Here is a 20,000-nt window from a genome sequence, read left to right as displayed (position 1 = left end):
TGTAATGTTACCAAAGAGGGGCGCTGCTCGCCCACCGCCTCCACACACTGCTCCACACACACTGATTGATCTCGTCCTTAGCCCCTGTCTCTCAGGTCAATTATTGTTTACTCAGAAAGGGGGAAGAAAATAAATGATTTGAGATTTAGATGGTGTATTTTTTAATAGCAGCCTGTTCTTCTTCTGTCTTATCGAATCCATGCATTTATCAGGCTATTGTTTCCTTCCTTTTAATCATACCTCACAAAACCTAATCAATTATTTAACAATTTGGCTCGTGTAAATGTATAGGCCCATTGATTCCGAATACATTAGACAGCATATATTAAAATATAGATAAAGCGATAGGCCCATGCATGCATGTTTTACAACTAACTGTTGCTCCGCTCTGAGAATGGCTTTTATTTGATTTCTACATCACTTATGAGGTAGAAATTGGCCTATTTAAGTGATGATTGAAATTGAAACGAACGTTAAAACAATTGCGACACGACCAACCGGGGCGTGCCAAACAAGTTGAGCAAAGCCCAAAGTTAGATTAAACGAGATCTAAAGTTGTCCAACAGGCCTTTAAGACGAGACTTCCTTCCCTGTAATACGCATATTTGTCGAATAAGGCCATCATCTAAAATATATAATGATGCATAAATACATGTGCATTTTAATAAGGCCCAATGTGCAATATGAATACAACTTTAAAATGTTATTCAACGTGTCTGGGATATTACCGTGACCAAACCGGGTTTGTATTGAATCCATTACAGATGTATTTGTGTTTCCCCGTGTAATTCTTTGCAAAACAATGCAGGTGAGTATGAAAGTGTTGAGTCTCTGTGTGTTTGGATCTGTGGACGGACAGCTGGGCAGCGGCCGGCTGGTTGACTCTGCCTTGACATCTGGGGGGCCCCGCTGGCCCGTGGCACGCGCGCAGGCTGATGTCGCCATTTACATGCAAATTTGAGGAGATCATGAGGGCCTCGCCCCGTAAATTCGCTCAAAAAAGAAGACGTCACCCCCAATACGGGTTAAGGCTGCTTCCATCGAGACGGGAGGTCTCGGTGGAAGTTTAAAAGTATTATGTTTTATCAAGAACCACACAAGCTGTATGGATTTTCCGGGAGTTTGATTCAGTATTATTATGATCTATTATTATGTTGTTGTTTTTTAATTATTGTTATCCCCAAGCAAATTTGGGTCACCTTTGATCAGCTTTTGTGATCAGAAGACAATACACGTTGCCTCTCAGATAAATAAACATGGTTATGATGTCTGCACACATAATATGAGGGTGGAAAATGAAATAAAAACATTTTTTAATTACCAATCGACTATGACTTACCTTTCTTTTAGTAACTCACAATTATCATAATTTACAGTTCAAATATATTTTTTTTTAACGTGACAAATAGTTTTTTATTCTATCTATATTATTAAAGAAAAACACACAAGGACCAACGCCCCTTTCTATTTGGAGCGGGTCTGAGAGGTAACATTCACTTAATGATGAAGAGAACGCATTCTCCACGGCTATAGCCCACCACCTCGCAGATGATCCCCCCCAGAATGAGCCGAGACGGATTCAGGCTCCGAGCCTCCGTGTGCGGAGCAGCTGACTCCCGCTCCCCACCTCCAGATGGTCCCCTGCACACAGATTTGCATTCATTTTCCTCTAATATCTTCTGAAATAGCGGGGGCAGCTGCATTTGTTGTCAAATACGCTTTAAAACTCCCTTTCAGGACAGCATCGTTCGCTACGTGACGGGCGTGGAGATGCTATTTTCCCGATCCAGTCAACAGTGTCCGATATAAGCGGATTTGTCTCAAAGTCTCCTAATTTGATAATCAGATTTAAATCGCCTCGGCTGCGTGTAATCAGGGGTTAAGTTCTAATAAACGACTTGAAACTGTATGCACAGAATAAGAAGGAAAATAACGGGGAAGTCTGCAAAAAATGACATTTTGCAATCTTAAATATAAGCAGGTGAAATAAAGTCTGTACGCCTACGCCATGCAAATTAGGGGATCTGTTGTAGATAGACGTTAAACGATTGAAAGGTACGGCTAGGCCTGGATGTTAAAAAACAATTATGAAGATGAATGATGATATAAATTAAAAGTAAAAAATAAAATAGGCCAACTTTCTTCTTCTAAAAAAAACGAAATAGTTAGTGAGCAGGCAATTTGGCAATAGATTTTGTAGAGGTGAAAAGCAACAGCTTATAATTCACTTATCTTTGGCAACAGCTATTAACCCTCACCACCAGCGAGATAGATTGCTCAGGATACAACGCACATCTCTCTTCCTCTCACCCTCCCCTCTCTCTCTCCCTCTCTCCTCTCCTCCTTTCCGCCTAATGAACCGCTTGGGTTGCTCACTCGGACATGTTAAGGTTGTCGGTCGATTAAGATGTTTTGTGAATATACATGCTTTCTGATGGCGTGGAGGAAGGCATAGGGCTACATACGATGAAAGGCAAGATGTCGCAAAATAAGAATAAAAAGTTTGTGTCATGAATAAAATGTTTTTCTGACTTTCTGGCTTTTGAAAGTAACCTACTCCATACAAAAGAGAGTTACATGAGCCAGTACAAATAGAGGAATATGAGAATAGAAATGGGAAATAACTGATCAAATATTGATAATTCTGTCTGTTAGGGCAGTTTGATTGATTTAATATAATTAAAAATAAGTCTTCCGTCAAATGTCATATAGGCCTACAATGAAACCTTTTTGAAATATACAAATAATAGACACAATAAATTCCATCTACAAGGTGATATTGCTCTTGACTCAGTGTGGTTAACAGAAAAAACATCACAATAAAAAATAAACCATATTTAGGACAGATAGGCCTATGTAAATGAATATATAGCACAATATACTGATGTTTAGCAAAATAACACTTGCTAAAATAGTATGTATTACCTATATTAACAAGGCAATTAAGAAGCTTTCGTTAAATAAATGATTGAAAATTCTAACAAGATACAATCTGTATCGTAATGCTAAATTACATCATTGCAACTATGCCTCATTTTGTATTAAATTAGGCCAGATATTTATCCACAGTTTGACCATTTCAGATTTTGAGTTATTGTATTTATTTTTCCCTGATTTTTGTGTGATGGTTACACCTCGTCGAATTTTTATATCATTGAGAAAAAAAATTAACTCACCCCATATAGGCCTAGTATGAGGAAAGTAGAGCGAATGTTCTCGTGTTGCTGCTATAGGCGAGAACTCGCGTAGTCGAGCGCCACTGCTTGACAGGAACCGTCAGAGCTCCATATATGGTCAAAGAAACGCCCCGTGAGCGTCATATTCTGACAGAGCCTCTCCCGTGGGTTTAGAGTTTTGGCTCCCGGGAAAGATTTCAGTCCTCCGGGAAAGAGGGCTTAGTTTTGCATGTTCCCATCCATCGTGCACGACGCGAAAGGCCCCTTATCCACATCTCCTGTGTACAAGGAACACCTCCACGGTGATCAGCCTCTGCCTCGTGTTTGTCTTGTGGAGAAGCAGCAGCAGCACCTTTTCCAGGAGTGCTTTATTCAACTCGAGTCCTGACGCTTTTGGACGCGGTGCTTCGGGGATGTCGGCACTTTGAGAGCTGCAGCATCACCCAAACAACTGCCATCGATTTTTCTGTGAATAGCAACAAAAAAACAAAACAGAAAAAACAAAAAAACAAAGAGGAACAATAGCAACAAAAAAAATCGCGTCTATTGAACAATTCACGTTTTTTTTCTTCTTCTTGTTCCCCTGTCTGTGGATAGCACTCCAACTAAGTACGGCACTTTGAGACTTGTTCACATCGTTCCAAGTCAGGACAGACAGAAGAGGGAGACGAGACCTGTGGACCAGCCGTTCCCTCGCACCGCTCGCGACTGATCCCGCAAAACCCTGAAGGATACCGCGTGTGGACGTTTATTTACCCTCATTTCGCAGGAGGCTCCCCCTTTTGCACGCAAATTGTCCTAAATGTTTGGGATTCAGGAAACTATATCGCGGGGTGGCACCACGATGAAGGAGGAACCGCTCGGTGGGCTCAATTCGGTCCGCTCGTGGATGCACACAGCTGGGGTGGTGGACGCGAACACAGCCGCCCAAAGGTACGCATGCCAAATCATCTGATTTTCTCACGCATTCCTCATATCGACCCTCAATCCCCTCAATACTCTGTATCAATTACGGTCTCCCAATGCCCCCCTTCGGCTTTCCCCCTTCTTTCATTACCAGCAGTTCGCCCTTATTGTGACAAATCAAGAAATATCCCGCACTCCAAAACGTGGTTGTGCATCTCTTCCATGTTTTCATCAGCAGCTCCATCATCATCTCTCCCTCGTGTGCGGTACTTAACCGAGCTGCTCTCTCCTTCTCTCCCCGCAGCGGTGTTGGCTTGGCACGGGCACATTATGAAAAGCAGCCCCCCTCCAACCTCAGAAAATCCAATTTTTTCCATTTCGTCCTGGCCCTGTACGACAGACAGGGTCAGCCAGTGGAGATCGAGAGGACAGCTTTCGTGGACTTTGTGGAGAAGGACAAAGTAAGCAACAACCAAACAAATGTAGTGTATCCCTGTGAGCAGGGATAGTCCTTCCATGATTTTCTGCAATAATATTTATGTCTCGTTCGAAATGTCAACCAGATACAGGAGAAGGAAGGAGTCACGAATATTAATCATGATATCTGTTTTATTTTGTATTTTTTGAATAACTCGCTGTGGCCAGAAAGTGGTTGCAAGCCTTGATTAAGGGGTCAGACTTCACACTTCTAACAAACCGTACAACCAGATGTGTGAAAAAAAACCGTATATTATATTTCTCTTTGGATGGTTAATTTTCACCAATTATTGTTTCCACCAGGAACCAAACAGTGAAAAAACTAACAATGGGATACATTACAAACTACAGTTATTGTACAGCAATGGTGAGTTCTGCATTCAATCTGTAGCCAAACAACACAAAATACAACAAAAATAAATACTTCACTTGTAATAGGCCTACTACTAATATTACAAATAATACAAATAGCCTAACTATAAAATGACTGAAATTGACGTCCCAACACACACTTATCCTGTTATGCTGCTTGCCTTTCAGTTTTTTAATCGGAGTGAAAGGGACAAATTCCTCTGCCCCTTTTACTGCCTGTCTGTCCAAATGAACGTCCTAACAAATCATGTATTTCCTTCTCCAGGAGTCAGGACAGAACAGGATCTTTACATACGGTTAATCGATTCAATGACAAAGCAGGTAAGCAACTGTTTCTTTTTTTTAAATAATTTGAATAAATCCTTTTCTTTGGCTCCCGGGGTATATTAGACTCGAGTGTCAGTCCCTCTGCCATGTGTTCATTCTGAGATGCGTTTGAAGGGCATTGTGTGAGCAAAAATATTGAAATATAGATTACTGTTTGCCCGAAAGGAAAGGCAGCTCCACTTTCGCGTGTTTGGTCGTGTAATATTACAACACTCCCAAATGTTCAGCAGTGCTTGGACTTTCTTAAGTCATCATTCAATATTTACAAATAATAACGGGAATAATGGTCATTAAATAATCGAAATAATCGAAAGCGAACTGCAACGCCTAAGTGAATATAATTTGATTTCTTAATAGCCTACATATATTTTATTCTCATAAAATCTCCAGTCAATCTATATTTCAGTGTGCTTATAAAACAATTACCCAACGCGTTGCCAGTTTTTTTTGTCATATATATATATATATATATATATATCATACACACCGGCCTACATTTAGAAAACCCATTAGAAATTAAAGTATGGGGCGACCCCGTTTGTGCATGTGAGTTGTGCGTTTCCGTTTTTAACTGGAGGGTTAAAAACAGCCCGGATAGAGCCGTGAAGCCACTGTAGTCGCAGGCATGCATTCCTGTGCGAATGATCCGATTCAATGACGCAGAACAAGCAGTTTATGGATTTCTGTTTCTACAGCTGCAAAGAGCGACATAAATCAAAGCAATATAGATAATCGCATTGCCCCCCCCTCCTACACCCCCCCCACCCCTCAACTAAAAGATACACCGCGTCGAGCAGGATAACAATTTACATCGAGGATGTTCCCTTTTTAAATTTTATTTTTAAATGTCACTTTTTTTATTATTTATTTCCGAAGTCATGTTCAAGTTTGTCGGCCACATCATAAATTAAACGATGCAAAAAACAACAACTGACAGCTCGTAAAATAATAAAAAAAGATTTATCCTGTATTGCTTTGAAATTTTAGTTCAAACATGGCGTTTTTTTTTCTCTCTGATCACTTAAAGGCCTGTATCTGGTACTGGAGGTAGTGTGTGTGTAGTGCCTACTATGGCAGCAACCACTTTACAAGTTGTGGTGTTGAGCCTGAGTACAGCCTGCGAGGGATGGAGTGGCTCGCATCCGGAGAGAAGGGGAGACAGGAGGGGAGGCATCGAGGAGGGAGAGAGAGGGAGAGGGAAGAACTGATAGCTCCCGCGCCATCTGTTTCAGCCAATGCTCAAAAATTACTCAACCGTACCGCCAGACACCGCTTTTTATCCACAGAAAGATCATTGTTAGCGGCTCAAAATAAACAACAGATTGCCCATTAACACTTTCCCCCAAATATCCCCAGATTATAAGCATATTGATGGCACTTCTATTGGATCTCTCGTCGTGAAAATCCCTCTGTCGCTTTCTCTCCCTCTCTCCCCCTTTCTCTATTTAGCCCTCTCTTTATCTCCGTGTTGAAATGTTTTTTTTACTCCTATTGTGGCATGCAAAATAGCTAATGATGATAATTATGATAATTAGGCGTGCTTTTTAATAGTATGTTATACAGACACTGGTAATAATGCTATATAAATAATAAAAAAAAGATCTATAGGCCTACGCTACTAACGCTTATAATTAAAAACAATTGCTGTATTATTATTTATATTATTTATAATATAAATACAATACAGGCCTTGACCTTTATAACATTAATATAAATATTAATATTACAATTATTGATAATACAAATGATATTGATGTAATAGTATTTGGTCGTGTTATGCTGTTTCAAAAATATATATATGTAAGTCCTTATTTATTCGTGGCCAAATATAGTACTTTTTGATAAAATGCATGTTGCATATTATTTTGTGTTAAAGCATAGCCTACATAAATCCCTAATTCATTGATATTAGTAATTCCCTTTTTACATAGTGTGTATCTTACTGTAACTCATTTCTACGTCCGTGATAATTGTGACGTGATGGTGTGACCCCTGGTTCCTCCCTGGTGTATTTAACGTTTCGCCCCCTTCCCCTGTCTCTCCCTCCAAAGGCGATAGTGTACGAAGGCCAAGACAAGAACCCAGAAATGTGTCGAGTTCTCCTTACCCACGAGATAATGTGCAGGTAAGCATATCGCGTCGTGTGTGTCCATCCATTCAGCAGACACTTGCGGAAGACATTTCACCACGAGGCCACGTCGAGCTCTGAGCTGAGCTGAGCCATGATGCAATCATGTATCAAGTATAGGCGACTATATTCAATCTAGAATGCCTAGCACAGACAAAAAACCCTGATCATATAATATGATGACTATTGCTCTGACACCGGGAACTATATTGGACTTGGACTATTCATGCAGGCCCCTCACATCGACTATAAACGACACATTCTCCCTCCCAAAAAAACACGCTCTCGAAGGCATATTTAGATTTGGGATAAGTCTGTCGACTGTCTCTCATCGTCACAGTTATCAGTTTATCGACTCTCCCTGCTGGTCTCTTTCCTTCCTTCTTAGACCAGTGTTGTCAGCCTCTCGTTGATGCCCACCTGTCGCCAATGATCAGCCGGGCTTTTAGCGTTACTTAACCACATAAATCTGCAGCTCTCATGTTGCGCCGCCATTCAACGCTGTCATTGATACTTAAAGGGGAATACGCGCTTTGTTGTTATTGTGGAGCTCGCCGGCTGAACATTGAATTCGGATACTGTCGGTTAACCTCCCCCCTTTGTTACACCGCGGTATTGTTCGGCACTGAGCAGGTTGAGCGCAAGTGGAACCCTGAGAGAGAGAGGGAAAGAGAAAGGGAGAGGGGGGCAGAGAGGGAGAGAGAGAAAGAGAGATTTGTCTTTTTCCATGCATAAACTCATCACTCACGCTCAATTTATACATGCATCCATCACTTACTTTGTGACACATTGAATATGCTTTTGCTTTCGAGGTAATATTTTCTGTCACAGGGGGGTGGTGTGGGGGGGAAGTGCATTTTGTTGTAAAATGAGCAAGTACTTGAACCCGCGCACATAATGAAGCAAAGACGACACAAACGCACCGTACAATTTATGTTTTCATTTGAGGACTTCATGAGCATAATGTACTACCACCGCTCTATTCTTAATTTTATTTTGACTTGTAAAAACCTTTCCCTTCAATTTTATTTGCCTATTCGCTGCGGTAGTAGACCTACCATGTGGACGATTATCAATAAAATCTTGATCTCAGTCAATATTTCCACAGAGAGATATGCTAATGTGAGACATTCAGGCCTATATCCTCTATAGTTCACTGACAGTAGTGTGTTGTTCTTCCTGTGGCCATATGGCATTAATCAATTCTCATGCACATATTTGCGTTAGTTGTATATATATGTTTTCATTTGAAATGGATGTTGGCTGATGTTTCTTCTCAGTTTCTCCACCTCTCTTTCTCTCCCTCTCCCTCTCTCTTACACACACACACACACACACACACACACACACACACACACACACACACACACACACACACACACATTGATTCAAGTTACAAAAATCAAAAGATGTCGAGACAGCTAGCGAGCTAGCTAGCATATACGCTCTAAGGGAGAGAGGAGGGTTTTTGTGGAGAACATGTGGTGGGGAAGATAGATTAGTGCTTTTGAGGGCATAATTGATAAATGCCCCGCAGAAATATTGGTTGAGGGTGGCACCTTGCATCTCCCTAAGAAATAGCAGCTTGGCAATTAGAGGTAAACAAAAGCAGAAGCTGTTGTAAGTGACTCCCCTGCCTTCTGGCTGCAAGCCCCGCTCCCCTCCCCTACAACTCTTAGCCAAACAACACAACATGTTGTTTTCACCCGGCGTCTCCTAGATATTTATTTTTTATTTATTTTATTTTATCAGCCGTCAGCATCAATGGATGAGACAAGGTAGTGAAAAAAAAAAAAACTAACAACCAAACACAAAAAACACCACAACCCCAAAACAAACAAAGTTTCTTTTTACGTTTGTTATTTCATGTCATGTGACACGTATGAAATCCATGTGTCGATTGAGGGAGAGACTCCTAGAAGTGGTGGCGGTGCCTTGGTTGCGTGTGTGTGTGGTGGTGTGTGTGTTGTATTTTTTTAACACAATGTGTGTCTGTGTTCCCAGCCGGTGCTGCGACAAGAAAAGCTGTGGGAACCGAAACGAGACTCCTTCAGACCCTGTGATCATCGACCGGTAGGCTTCCCTTCTACTACACCTTCTCCTGTGTGTGTGCGTGTGTTTATGCATGTGTGTGAGTGTGTGCGCAGGATGGGTGGAGAAGTGACAGAGTGACCTCCTGAGAGTGATTTTGTGAACGGGTGAACGCGGGAGCTGTTAAACATACACACACAAAAACAAAAATACAAAACGGTTTGGAGCAGATGGATACACGATATACGATAAGCATGGGAGTTACCGGAAGTCTGGAAGGTAACGGCCTTATGGTGTGTGTGTGTGTGTGTGTGTGTGTGTGTGTGTGTGTGTGAGAGTGAGGTGTAAGCGCCCAGGTGGGGCCAACATCCTTCCACTTTCGCACCACCCGTGCGTGTGTGTGTGTGTGCGCGTGTGTGTATGCGTGAGAAAAAGTATCTTCGACATGGGACAAGCAGAGGGGCGTCTTTCCAAGCGTACCTGTGCTCAGAGGGGGAGGTCACCACCTGGGGTAGGAGCTGGGGGGTCCCTTGGATCAGAGTTGTATCCATCGTCACGGCGACATGCTGGGAACACGGCTAATTGGCTCAGGTGTAGCTCCGCTCTGGGTCCCGCCCCCTTTTGTGTTGAAACGGCATCGGCGATGCGTTCACACAGGCAGTAGTTTGTTGTTTTTACACCTTACCTTCTGTCAAATTAGGCGTCCGTTTGGCGGCTGGGATTTACAACCACAAAGAGATCATGTTAGGTTGACCCGCACGGTGAAAGTACGGCATGTTAATAAAGGTTTTTTTGGATTTGAATTTACAAGGTGAAAAGTGAGGGGCGCCGGGGGGGGGGGGTGAGATATTGGGCCGAGGTTTGGGGGTGAGGCTGGAAGGTCTAGTAGAGTTTAAGAGATCACGGGCGAGGTCAAGGATGCCAGGTTGAGATTTGTTTTTTTCATGTTTCATATACAAGTGGAATAATAAAAAGAGCACAAAAGGTATTTTATTTCTAATTGTCCCAATGTGTGTGTGTGTGTGTGTGTGTGTGTGTGTGTGTGTGTGTGTGTGTGTGTGTGTGTGTGTGTGTGTGTGTGTGTGAAAACTACAGTATATCATGACCAGTGAGCTTCCCCTTCAACGGGCTGTATGTGCGAATGCTTGGGCCGAGGTGGTGGTGATGAATGCACGACAGTGAGGCAGAACAGAGTAGAGAGGACGGGGATGTCGGGGCCAGGGGTGAGGTGGTGGTGGGTTGGGGGGGTTGGGAGTGTGGTAGGCTAGTATTCCTGGATCTAAATGTAACTCTCACCACGTCGTGGCGGGGACGGGCAGCAATGCTAATGTTTGACTAGCCAGAATCACTGTTTGCTTAGCGGAGAATGCCCGCGATCTGACAGAGGGGGGCGGTAGGGGGGGACAACTCTCTTATTAGTAATCAAATAGGGCTGAGCAGTTGTGCCTGCCACTCCACCCCTGGCGGCTTCCCATGCATCAGGAAGTAGCCGCCCGGCATGCCCTGGGAGCCTGCATGGATTACCAGCGCTACCGCTGTCTGGGCGCGCACGTACGGGCACGCGCACACCCACGGGCACACACACACACACACACATACAGAAGGAGAGAAAGCGAGAATGAGAGGGAGAGAGAGAGAGAGAGAGAGAGAGAGAGAGAGAGAGAGAGAGAAAGAGAGAAAAAGATAGAGAAGGAGAGAGAGAGACCAAGGCGCTGACAGACAGAGTAGACAGAGCGAGTGACAGACGTGCTTAACATAGACCGTGTGTGGTGGGCCTGTTGTTTATGCCGCTGGTTTCGCCTCTCGGAGATTGTTTACACTAGACGGCTATGCTGCTACTGTAGGGTACGGCGGTACTCCAATGACCGGTCACGATCGGTTGTCTGTGGCTTAATTTTTTTGCTGCTTTGACGGTTTACTCTTATGTAGTCATCAGTGTATTATATTACGGAACCATAACCTGACTCTTGGTGATTCACATTTTTTAAATAATAAATGAAATCCAATGCTGCTTTAATAGTCTCTGTATATTTTTATAATACACATATCTTCTGAGCTAAACGATGACCTTTGTGGTCCTGTTCTTTGATATTAGCATAGCATCACGTCATTTGCTTTTCTTCAAAGAGCAGTGTTTTGGGGGCGAGGTAAAATTTAATATGATCGTTTTTTTTGTTGCAGTAGAGACAATAGTTTTCACACTGAGACAGTGAACCATAGGTGTGTGTGTGTGTGTGTGTGTGTGTGTGTGTGTGTGTGTGTGTGTGTGTGTGTGTGTGTGTGTGTGTGTGTGTGTGTGTGTGTGTGTGTGTGTCCTTTGGTCAATTTCCGCTGCTTTCATGTTGCCACTGCATTGTTTGCCCTCCTTCTTCTCCGGACACGTACAGGAGTATCGTGGCACTATTGTTCTCCAATCTACCGCACAAAAAGATTGGTAACATAAAGCAAGAATAAGCAGAGGAAAATGAATGCATGGAGAGTCAGAGTCAGAGAGGAGGAAGAGGAGGAGGAGGAGGAGGAGGGGGAGAGGGGTGGGAAGCGGAGAGAAAGAAAGAAAGAGAAGAAAGAGAGAAAAGAGCAGAGGAAGGCGAAGGGAAGGGAAGGGAGGATGGATAGTGTAAGCTCAACCTGGGCCCAGGGAGGGCTCTCTTTTCATTGTGACGGGGCTGAATGGGAGCAGGGTATCCTTTTCCTCGCACAATGAGTGTCTCTGTTGAATCACAAAAGCATATGTTCCTCATTAGACGCTCCCATTGTTTCCATGTCGTAACTATGAGCCGTCAAGACCCTTCGCCGGTTCCCAGTGACTCACGGGGCCATCCGCGCAAAAGGCTGAGGTTGCGGGGCGCCATTTAGCGTAAGAGTTCCTGACATGACCCGCGCGCGCATGTAAATGATTGCTCCATATGACTTATTTGCCGCAATGACTTGGATTGGTGGATTTTTAACACGCTATATGTGGGCAAGTTTCTTGGTAAAGCGGCCCATGTTTTACACAGGCACACACACACTCACACAGTCACACACACTCTCTGTGTTAGACCGTTTTTTTTCTTTACCTCCCTCCCATGCACATCATTAGTGGCACCTGTGCTGTGGTAGCTGCTGGCAGAAAGTGATTATTTCCAATTGACTACAAGCGAGTTGAGTGACATAAATCCTGGCGGAGTGGGCTTGATTGTCGAATCAGGCTTGTCTCGTCGTTCTACATTTACAGTATGAGCACAAAAAAAAATTAAATACCCCAGCCAGCTCTGCCACACTCACTCCCCCCACTCCGTCCCCCCCCCCCCCCCATACCCAAACCAACCCACCATATCCAAACCCACCATCACCCACTCCCCCCCCCACCCCTCCTGTCCCTCCTATCCGAAGAAACAGTAGCGCGTTGGAGACCTTAAGAAACAGATTTGGAGTGAATCATTGATGCTGTTGATTCGCTGTAACATTTTCCCAGATGGTACGAGTGGGGGGGTGGCTAGCTGGCATCTAGCGAGACATTAACTGGCGTTCCCATGGATCTGGCATATCCACCAGAGTTTGGGAAACTTATCATTCCAAATGTGTCCTATTTTCCTGCGGTCAAGCCAGACATCTGTTTACCCTATTTTCTCTCCCGAGTTCTGATACCGATTTTCACTCACATTTCTTGTTTTTTTTGAGGGAGAGGAAGGATTCTCTTAAAAAAAAAATGTTGAGATGTATATGTAGGCCCAGCAGCTGCTGCAGCAACTGAAGTCTGAAGACCGCATGGCGTTTAAATACCGCACGGCTTACACTCCATGCCTGATGTATTATTCATATTCATTTATGGATTAAGAGAAGTCCTGCGTTTTTTCCCTGCTTATTTGTTTGTTGTGTGTTTGTGTTTGTAGCGTATACGCTGTGAAAGGGAATTTGCGATAGTCTCTTGGGGCGCGCCTGTGCATCTGACAAACTATTGTCTTCCAAAAAAAAAAAGAACGGATTGCTTTTTTTTTATCCGAAAAAATGAAAAAGACTGTTGGCACCGGCTAGAAACAAAAACACGATTCCATCAAGTCCCTAATTGTATCACTATCGCTATGACGACAGCACTTTCAGTCGGTCGCAAATCTGGTGCCTCTGCGAAGCCAGCCGTGGAAATAAAGCGGTCTGTCATATCTATACGTTAGCGGTGCCGCGCAGCTAAGTGGGGGAGTGCAGCGTTATCCAAACAGCTCATTTATAGTATTTACAGTTATCCTGATGGCTGTCCTAATATCTGATTAGTATAATTTGAGTATTTACAGTACCAGTCTAGCGAGAGCAGGGGAAGAAGAAAAAGGAAAAGAGAAACAGCGAACGTAACTCAATTTGAGTGGCTAGCCCTGGCTGCTATCTGTGTTCACTTCCCCACATATTGACTCTGTCCTGTCTTCGTTGAGAGATTAGATACATCGCTCAGGCGTACACATGGATTTTGTAATAAGAAAGCCCATATTGTTAAAAGAGGAGGGAAAATGACTCATTCCGCCTGTCACGGCACCAAAGGTCATACTTAACACGTTGACAAGACACAGCAGTTTTCTACCGGTCAGTGACAGGAGTGACTTTTTGTTTTGCTAACAGCAAACCACGCTGCTGTATAATTCAACATTTCGTGTCATTCATTTTCATCTTATGGTTTTCGTATTCCGCTGTAAGGTGAAACTGCCGTTCAGACAAGCCAGTTGTAAACATATCTGTGCTTTTTTTTCTCTTTTTTTTTTCCTTCGGACACAGCACTCCCTTTCACTTCCTGTCACCCAAGAGGTCAAAGGGCACTGACCTTTAGAGTGCTGCGAAGCCACTGAATAATTCATATCATTGACTTGCTTTTTCCCGTTGTTGTTTTTTTCTCGCTCTCTCCTCTTCTTCGTAGCCATGTTTCTTTTCTGTTTCCTTTTTTTTCTGGTCAGCACACACGGTTTGCGGTGGGAGGCCTTTTATTCATTTAGCTGGTTTATAAAGGCCGCGCCGCACCTGTTCCTCTGTTAACACAATTAAACCTGGCTCCTAATGTAAATTTTGCTTAGCTTTCCGTTGTGTCTCTCATTAGCCGGCCCTGTATTACCTAAATGAGTTTGCGTTATCGTTCATTTATGGAACACCTCGGAGGTCATTTCCCAGAGTGCATTGCGCTTGTTGTCAAGTTGTTTACCGAGCGACAATAGAGCGAGCCTCGCGTCCCACATGCCGCGTCCCTCTGCCTTCTGAGGAAACAAATCGGAAAAATTCTGCGTTCCCATCTGGTTTTTGCAAAAGCGTGATTACCTCCAAAAGCTGAACAAATGCCAGTATTTATAAGGTCAGGCCTTTATGTGGAAATGTGATGTAAATGAGAATCAGCGAAAGGGGACATTAAGCAAAATTAAATTCATTGTCTCCTTTAATGTCATTTACATTTTTGGCTAAGCCCTCGGACTGTCAAAGAGGGTTTCCTAAACCATTTTAATTGCACATCAGCAGTGAAAAAGAGAGGGAATATGTGTGTGTGTGTGTGTGTGTGTGTGTGTCGTTGTGTGCGGTGTTGATGTCGATTTTTTCTCTTCATCGTGATGCCATCTCGATAACCTGCAGAGAGAGGTCTGTTTACCCGGCACTTGAATGGCGTGTTTTCACTGCATCTTCAGAGGGGCAATTACCATCGAACTACTACTATCGTTTGCTGGTGATAATTCACTGGGAGCACAGAGTCATTCACCACTCGTAAGTGAGAGATGATGCAATGAGAGGGTCGCAAAAGTGCTCTTCTGTTGTTGTTGTTGTTTTGGTGGTTGTTGTTGGGCGTCGATTGCCGCAGGTGTTGTTCCTATATCGTCTTTGCGTCATATCTTTGAGCCGTCATGAACGCACGGGTATTTTAGAGTTCATTGTGCGTTTCAAGCGGCTCACTTTGTGTGGGAAACATTTGTGCGAACCTTCACACAAACACACGCTCGCAGAAAGACAGATATACAAGTGGACACGTAGACTCTTCACGCTTTAACAATATTTCCATTGCAGGGTTTTTATTATTTCTTGCCCTTTTTTTCATTTTAACATTTATATTTACGGCTATTTTTCGTGTAATTCATGTGACAGATGTGAGTTTCTGACACTCGTTGAGAAATGGGAGCGTAAACTGACCACCCCTGTCTTGGGCCGACGCAATGTTTGAGTGAAGCCCCCTCTCCTCCCCTCCTCTTCCCTCACCCCTCCCTCCCCCCAACCGGGGGGAGGGGGAGGGAGAATAGGAAGTGTTGAGAGCAAAAGCTGTACTTGGCAGCTCACTGTTGGCTTGTACACGCCGAGAAATGAAATCCAGACCCTCTTCGCTGCGCCGAAGCCAGCGCCGCCTCATCCCAGAGCTCCAACATTTTAAGGATTGGGTAATACTGTTCACTAAGCAAAACATTACCTCAAATTATTCCCGCTCCGGCTTTTTCCCCCCCCCCCTCCTATTCCCTCCTCCCTCGTGTCGGTTTTATCGCAGTTTGTAAATGTCAAGACACGTACAAAGACGCACAGTATAAATGATATTTTCCAAATTATGCTCTCATGTTTGGGTTCACATGAGTGGCGGCTGAACGTAAGTTGGTGCCTGCTGGGTCTCGGGGGAGACGCACCTCGCTGGGGGAGGATTCCCCAGTGGCATCAGCTAATGGCAAGACTTGACAACAGCAGAGAGGCTGGGGGTGTTGTGTTTTACTAGCGCTGAGCAGGGGTGATGACTTTAACATGTGTGCACACAGAGAGAGAAGGCTATGTTGCCGTGTGTGTGCGGGCGTGTGTCTCTCTGTGTGTGTGTCTTTGTATGTGGTCGCCTGTGTGTGTGTGTTTGTTTTATTGAAAGTGGGAGTGTGTGTCTGTGTGTGTGTGTGTGTGTGTGTGTGTTTGTGTGTGCATGAGTTATGGTTGTGTGTATGCATGTGCGTGCATGGCTGTGTGTTTTTGTGATCAAGACTCTGTGTGTGCATGCGTGCACACATTTGTGTGTGTGTGGGAGTGCAATGAGTGTGTGTTGCGTGTGTGTGTGTGTGCTGCGACAGCGTGGCAGGGCCAGCAGAGCGGGGGACGGGCTCCACCACTCCGCCAGTGAAGGCAGAACATGGTTCCACATGTTGAGAAAGAGCCGTCCATCTGTCCATGGAGACAGACCCCCTCCCCTCCACCCCAACCCCCCTCTCTCTCTCTCTCTCCTCTCTCTCTCTCTCGCTCTCGCTCTCGCTCTCTCTCTCTCCAACCAAGCCCTTTCTCTCTCTCTCTCTCTCTCCCCTTTCTCTCTCTCACTCTCTCCACCACCTCGACCCTCTTACCTCTCCCCCCTCCTCTCTCCCTCCTCCTCACCCCACTTCTCTTCCTCTCTCTCTGCCCCTCTCCATCTCTCTTCCCCCCCCCCCCCCTCCTCCTTTGGTTTCTCTCCTGACAGAAACAGGGCCATAGAGTTGGGGTTGATGGGCTGCAAGCTTGAGCCAAAAGCAACACTACACACACACACACACACACACACACACACACACACACACACACAACACACACACACACACACACACACACACACACACACACACACACACACACACACACACCTACACATGCACAAGCATGCACACACTCATGTACGTGGAGATCTATAAAGACACACACACACACATGCGCAGATACACGTTTGAATCTGTACTCAACACACATCTGCGCATATATGCACATTCACATATACAGGTATACACACAGACACACACACACACACACACACACAGTCGTGAAGCAGGCTATCAGAGATGTTTATGTGTGTTTTTATGCGTCATACTAAAGTTTACTGTCTTCGGCTGCCTCCTTGCCTCAGCAGGGCAATTGGGAGTTGTGATTCTAATACATTGCCACAGAGTCGGTCAAATTAATTATTTTCATTTCAGTGAAGTCGGAAGTCACACAATATAATGATATATATCAGGATTTATTAACTTTCCATGACACAACACTGCCGACATGACCACATAGAAGAGATTGATACATTATTTAAATTAAATCCATACTAAATAAAGAATGTGGACTCTCCCCTCAAAAAATTTACCGTTCCTTTTTTATAATTCAACTCTGTGGCAGTATTGAAGACGCCAGTTCAGTTTCTTAAAGCATTAATGACACAAGAGCTTTTGTTTTTATTCTGAACCTCTCTCTCTCTCTCTCGCTCTCTCTCTCACTCTCTCTCTCTCTCTCCTCTCTCTCTCTCTCTCTCTCTCTCTCTCTCTCTCTCTCTCTCTCTCTCTCTCTCGCCCTCTCTCTCCTACCCTCTCTAGCTCTGTGTTTTTATTTCTTCAGCCATTCATTTCTCCTGAAAAACAGTTTCCCCTCCTCTCCCCTCTGCTCTCCTTTCCCCTCTCCTCTCTCCTCTGTCCTCTCTCCTCTCTCCTCTCTCCTCCCCTCTCTTCCCCTCTCTTGGCATGTCCTCGCTCCCATTCAATCCTTATTAAGTTCCCTCTAATTGTCAAACAAACTGTCGGGTCAACCTCAGTCGTATCTGGCCATAAAACAGCACATTAGGCCTGGTGAGGGATATATGTGGTATTCCAGCGGAGACGCGTATTGCTGGGGTTTTATGGTTAAGTACCAGTTCACCGCCCACGCCATTTGTTTCGCATTAGAGCCCAGGGTTTTGTAAATCAGATCATATGGCCGACGAGGAAGCCATTCCTTGTCAGTTGGTGTTGGGGTGGTGGTGGTGGGTCAGCTGGGGATGCTGTTTCTTTCTTGGGTATTTTCCGGATTCCTAAGGGACCGGTCGTGGATGCCTGCACACTCCTACTACTACTACTACTACTACTACTACTACTACTACTACTCCTACTACTACTACTACTACTACTACTACTACTACTACTACTACTACTACTACTACTACTACTCCTACTACTACTACTACTACTACTACTACTAATAATAATCAGGCAGCACACACACACACCCACACACTTATATTTCCCTATCCTCCCTTCCATCTGCCCTTTTTTCCCAGAGTCCCCCCATCCTTCCTTCCTTCCTTCCTTCCTTCCTTCCTTCCTTTCCTTACTCCGTCTCCTCCAGCCCCCCATGCGTCCATCTATTTCCATTTTGTGAATGTAACCAATTTGTAGTGTGACACGGGGGGGTGGAGGGTGGTGGAGGGGAGGGCGGAGGTGGACGGGTTAGTCTGTGGAACTCATCCACATGGTTCCGCTTTCACTGCTGTGAGGTCACAGGACAGAGATGGGAGGGGGGGCGGCGGGTGGCGGTGGGGGTGGTGTTGGTGGAGGCTCAGGGATAGGGTCATCACTTACCTCAGGGTTGGGGTGTGGGTGTGGGTGGGTGGAGGGGAGCTGGTCTGCTGCTCAGCCCGGCTGGCCCCCAGGGGTGCATGGGATGTATCGGAGGAAGAGAGGCCCCCGGAGAGAGAGAGAGAGAGAGAGAGAGAGGGGGGAGAGAGAGAGGGGGAGAGAGAGAGAGAGAGAGAGAGAGGGGGAGGGATGAGAGATAGAGAGTGAGAGCGAGAGAGAGGGAGTCAGACCAGTATCATTTATTAAAAGTGACAAGTTATTTCTAACTATAGGCACTGTTTTTTATTGTTTTACAATGCTGTCACTTGGAACCAAAGCCCCCCCCCCCCCTCTCTCTCTCTCTCTCTCTCTCTCTCTCTCTCTCTCTCTCTCTCTCTCTCTCTCTCTCTCTCTCTCTTCTCTCTCTCTCTCTCTCTCTCTCTCTCTCTCTCTCTCTCTCAAGCTTCAGGAATCCACGTACAATGTGATAAATGTGGGAGGAATCCCGATATTTCCTTCCCATTTCTCTATTTTATTCCCCAACAGATGCGTGTCCTCAGTGCACTTGGGGCATTTATCCTTCTATTAAATTAGCGGCTTGTTTATTTTGCCGTTGTCCCGCTTCGATAATAAAGTATGTGGCTTTAATAAAGACTATGCGCACGGTGAAGGGGGGTCACACAGAGAGAAAAAAAAGAAAATATATTCCAGCAGTTCACCAGCAGTTTTGCTGCAGGCCATGTGTTTGGTAAATTAACAACAGCTTACTGTATGCTGTCTGGGCTGACCCCTCTCTAATCAACAGCAGAACATGACCACACTGTGGTTGGGGGACATGTGTGGATGCTAACCCCTGACTTAGCATCCATTCCTCTGCTTTAGCAGGACTAGCATTTAGCAGGGCGAGCATTCATTTGTTTTCTTTCTCCCCCTTCTCCCCCCCTCCCCCCTCTCCCTGTAGTCCCTGGCTTCTCCTTGTAATAGCAGCAGATGTATTCAGTGTTTGACCCCCATATTCAGTATCGGGGGGGGGGGGCAGCTAGGCATCTACCGCCTCTCTCTCCCTCCCCATATGTTTTTTACAGCCTGCCCCAACTGCGTTAATGATATATGACAGAAATTCCTTGTGCTGGTTCAGTGGCAAGAGAGGTCCTGGCCAGTCTATATCAATCTATCTGACTTATGTTCCCATGTCTTGAATTACCCCGTGATGGAAACCTGCTGCAAGCCCCTCTTGCCAATTGAAATCAGATCTCCTACACAGCCTGGTGGGATATTGATCCATATTCAGCACCCGGCTGCCGATCG

General features: G+C 44.8%; 2 protein-coding genes across 3 annotated transcripts in view; one reads left to right on the top strand and one right to left on the bottom strand.

The window, feature by feature from the left end:
* smndc1 (survival motor neuron domain containing 1) overlaps nucleotides 1–20,000 on the bottom strand; it is a 147,318-nt gene that overhangs the window by 26,640 nt on the left and 100,678 nt on the right. The gene's annotated exons all lie outside the window — the stretch shown is intronic.
* Nucleotides 3,329–9,547, top strand: ebf3b (EBF transcription factor 3b). Its single transcript, XM_060073133.1, has 6 exons — nucleotides 3,329–4,109; nucleotides 4,387–4,543; nucleotides 4,863–4,926; nucleotides 5,197–5,252; nucleotides 7,310–7,383; nucleotides 9,391–9,547. The coding sequence occupies exons 1-6, from the start codon at nucleotides 3,979–3,981 to the stop codon at nucleotides 9,461–9,463; spliced, it is 555 nt and encodes a 184-aa protein (XP_059929116.1). The 5' UTR covers nucleotides 3,329–3,978; the 3' UTR covers nucleotides 9,464–9,547.

This window comes from Gadus macrocephalus, chromosome 15 (genome assembly GCF_031168955.1).
Source record: "Gadus macrocephalus chromosome 15, ASM3116895v1".
In the NCBI taxonomy this organism is placed as follows: Eukaryota; Metazoa; Chordata; class Actinopteri; order Gadiformes; family Gadidae; genus Gadus; species Gadus macrocephalus.
Note: the sequence above shows the minus strand (reverse complement) of the source record. Positions and strands in the feature narration are given on the sequence as shown.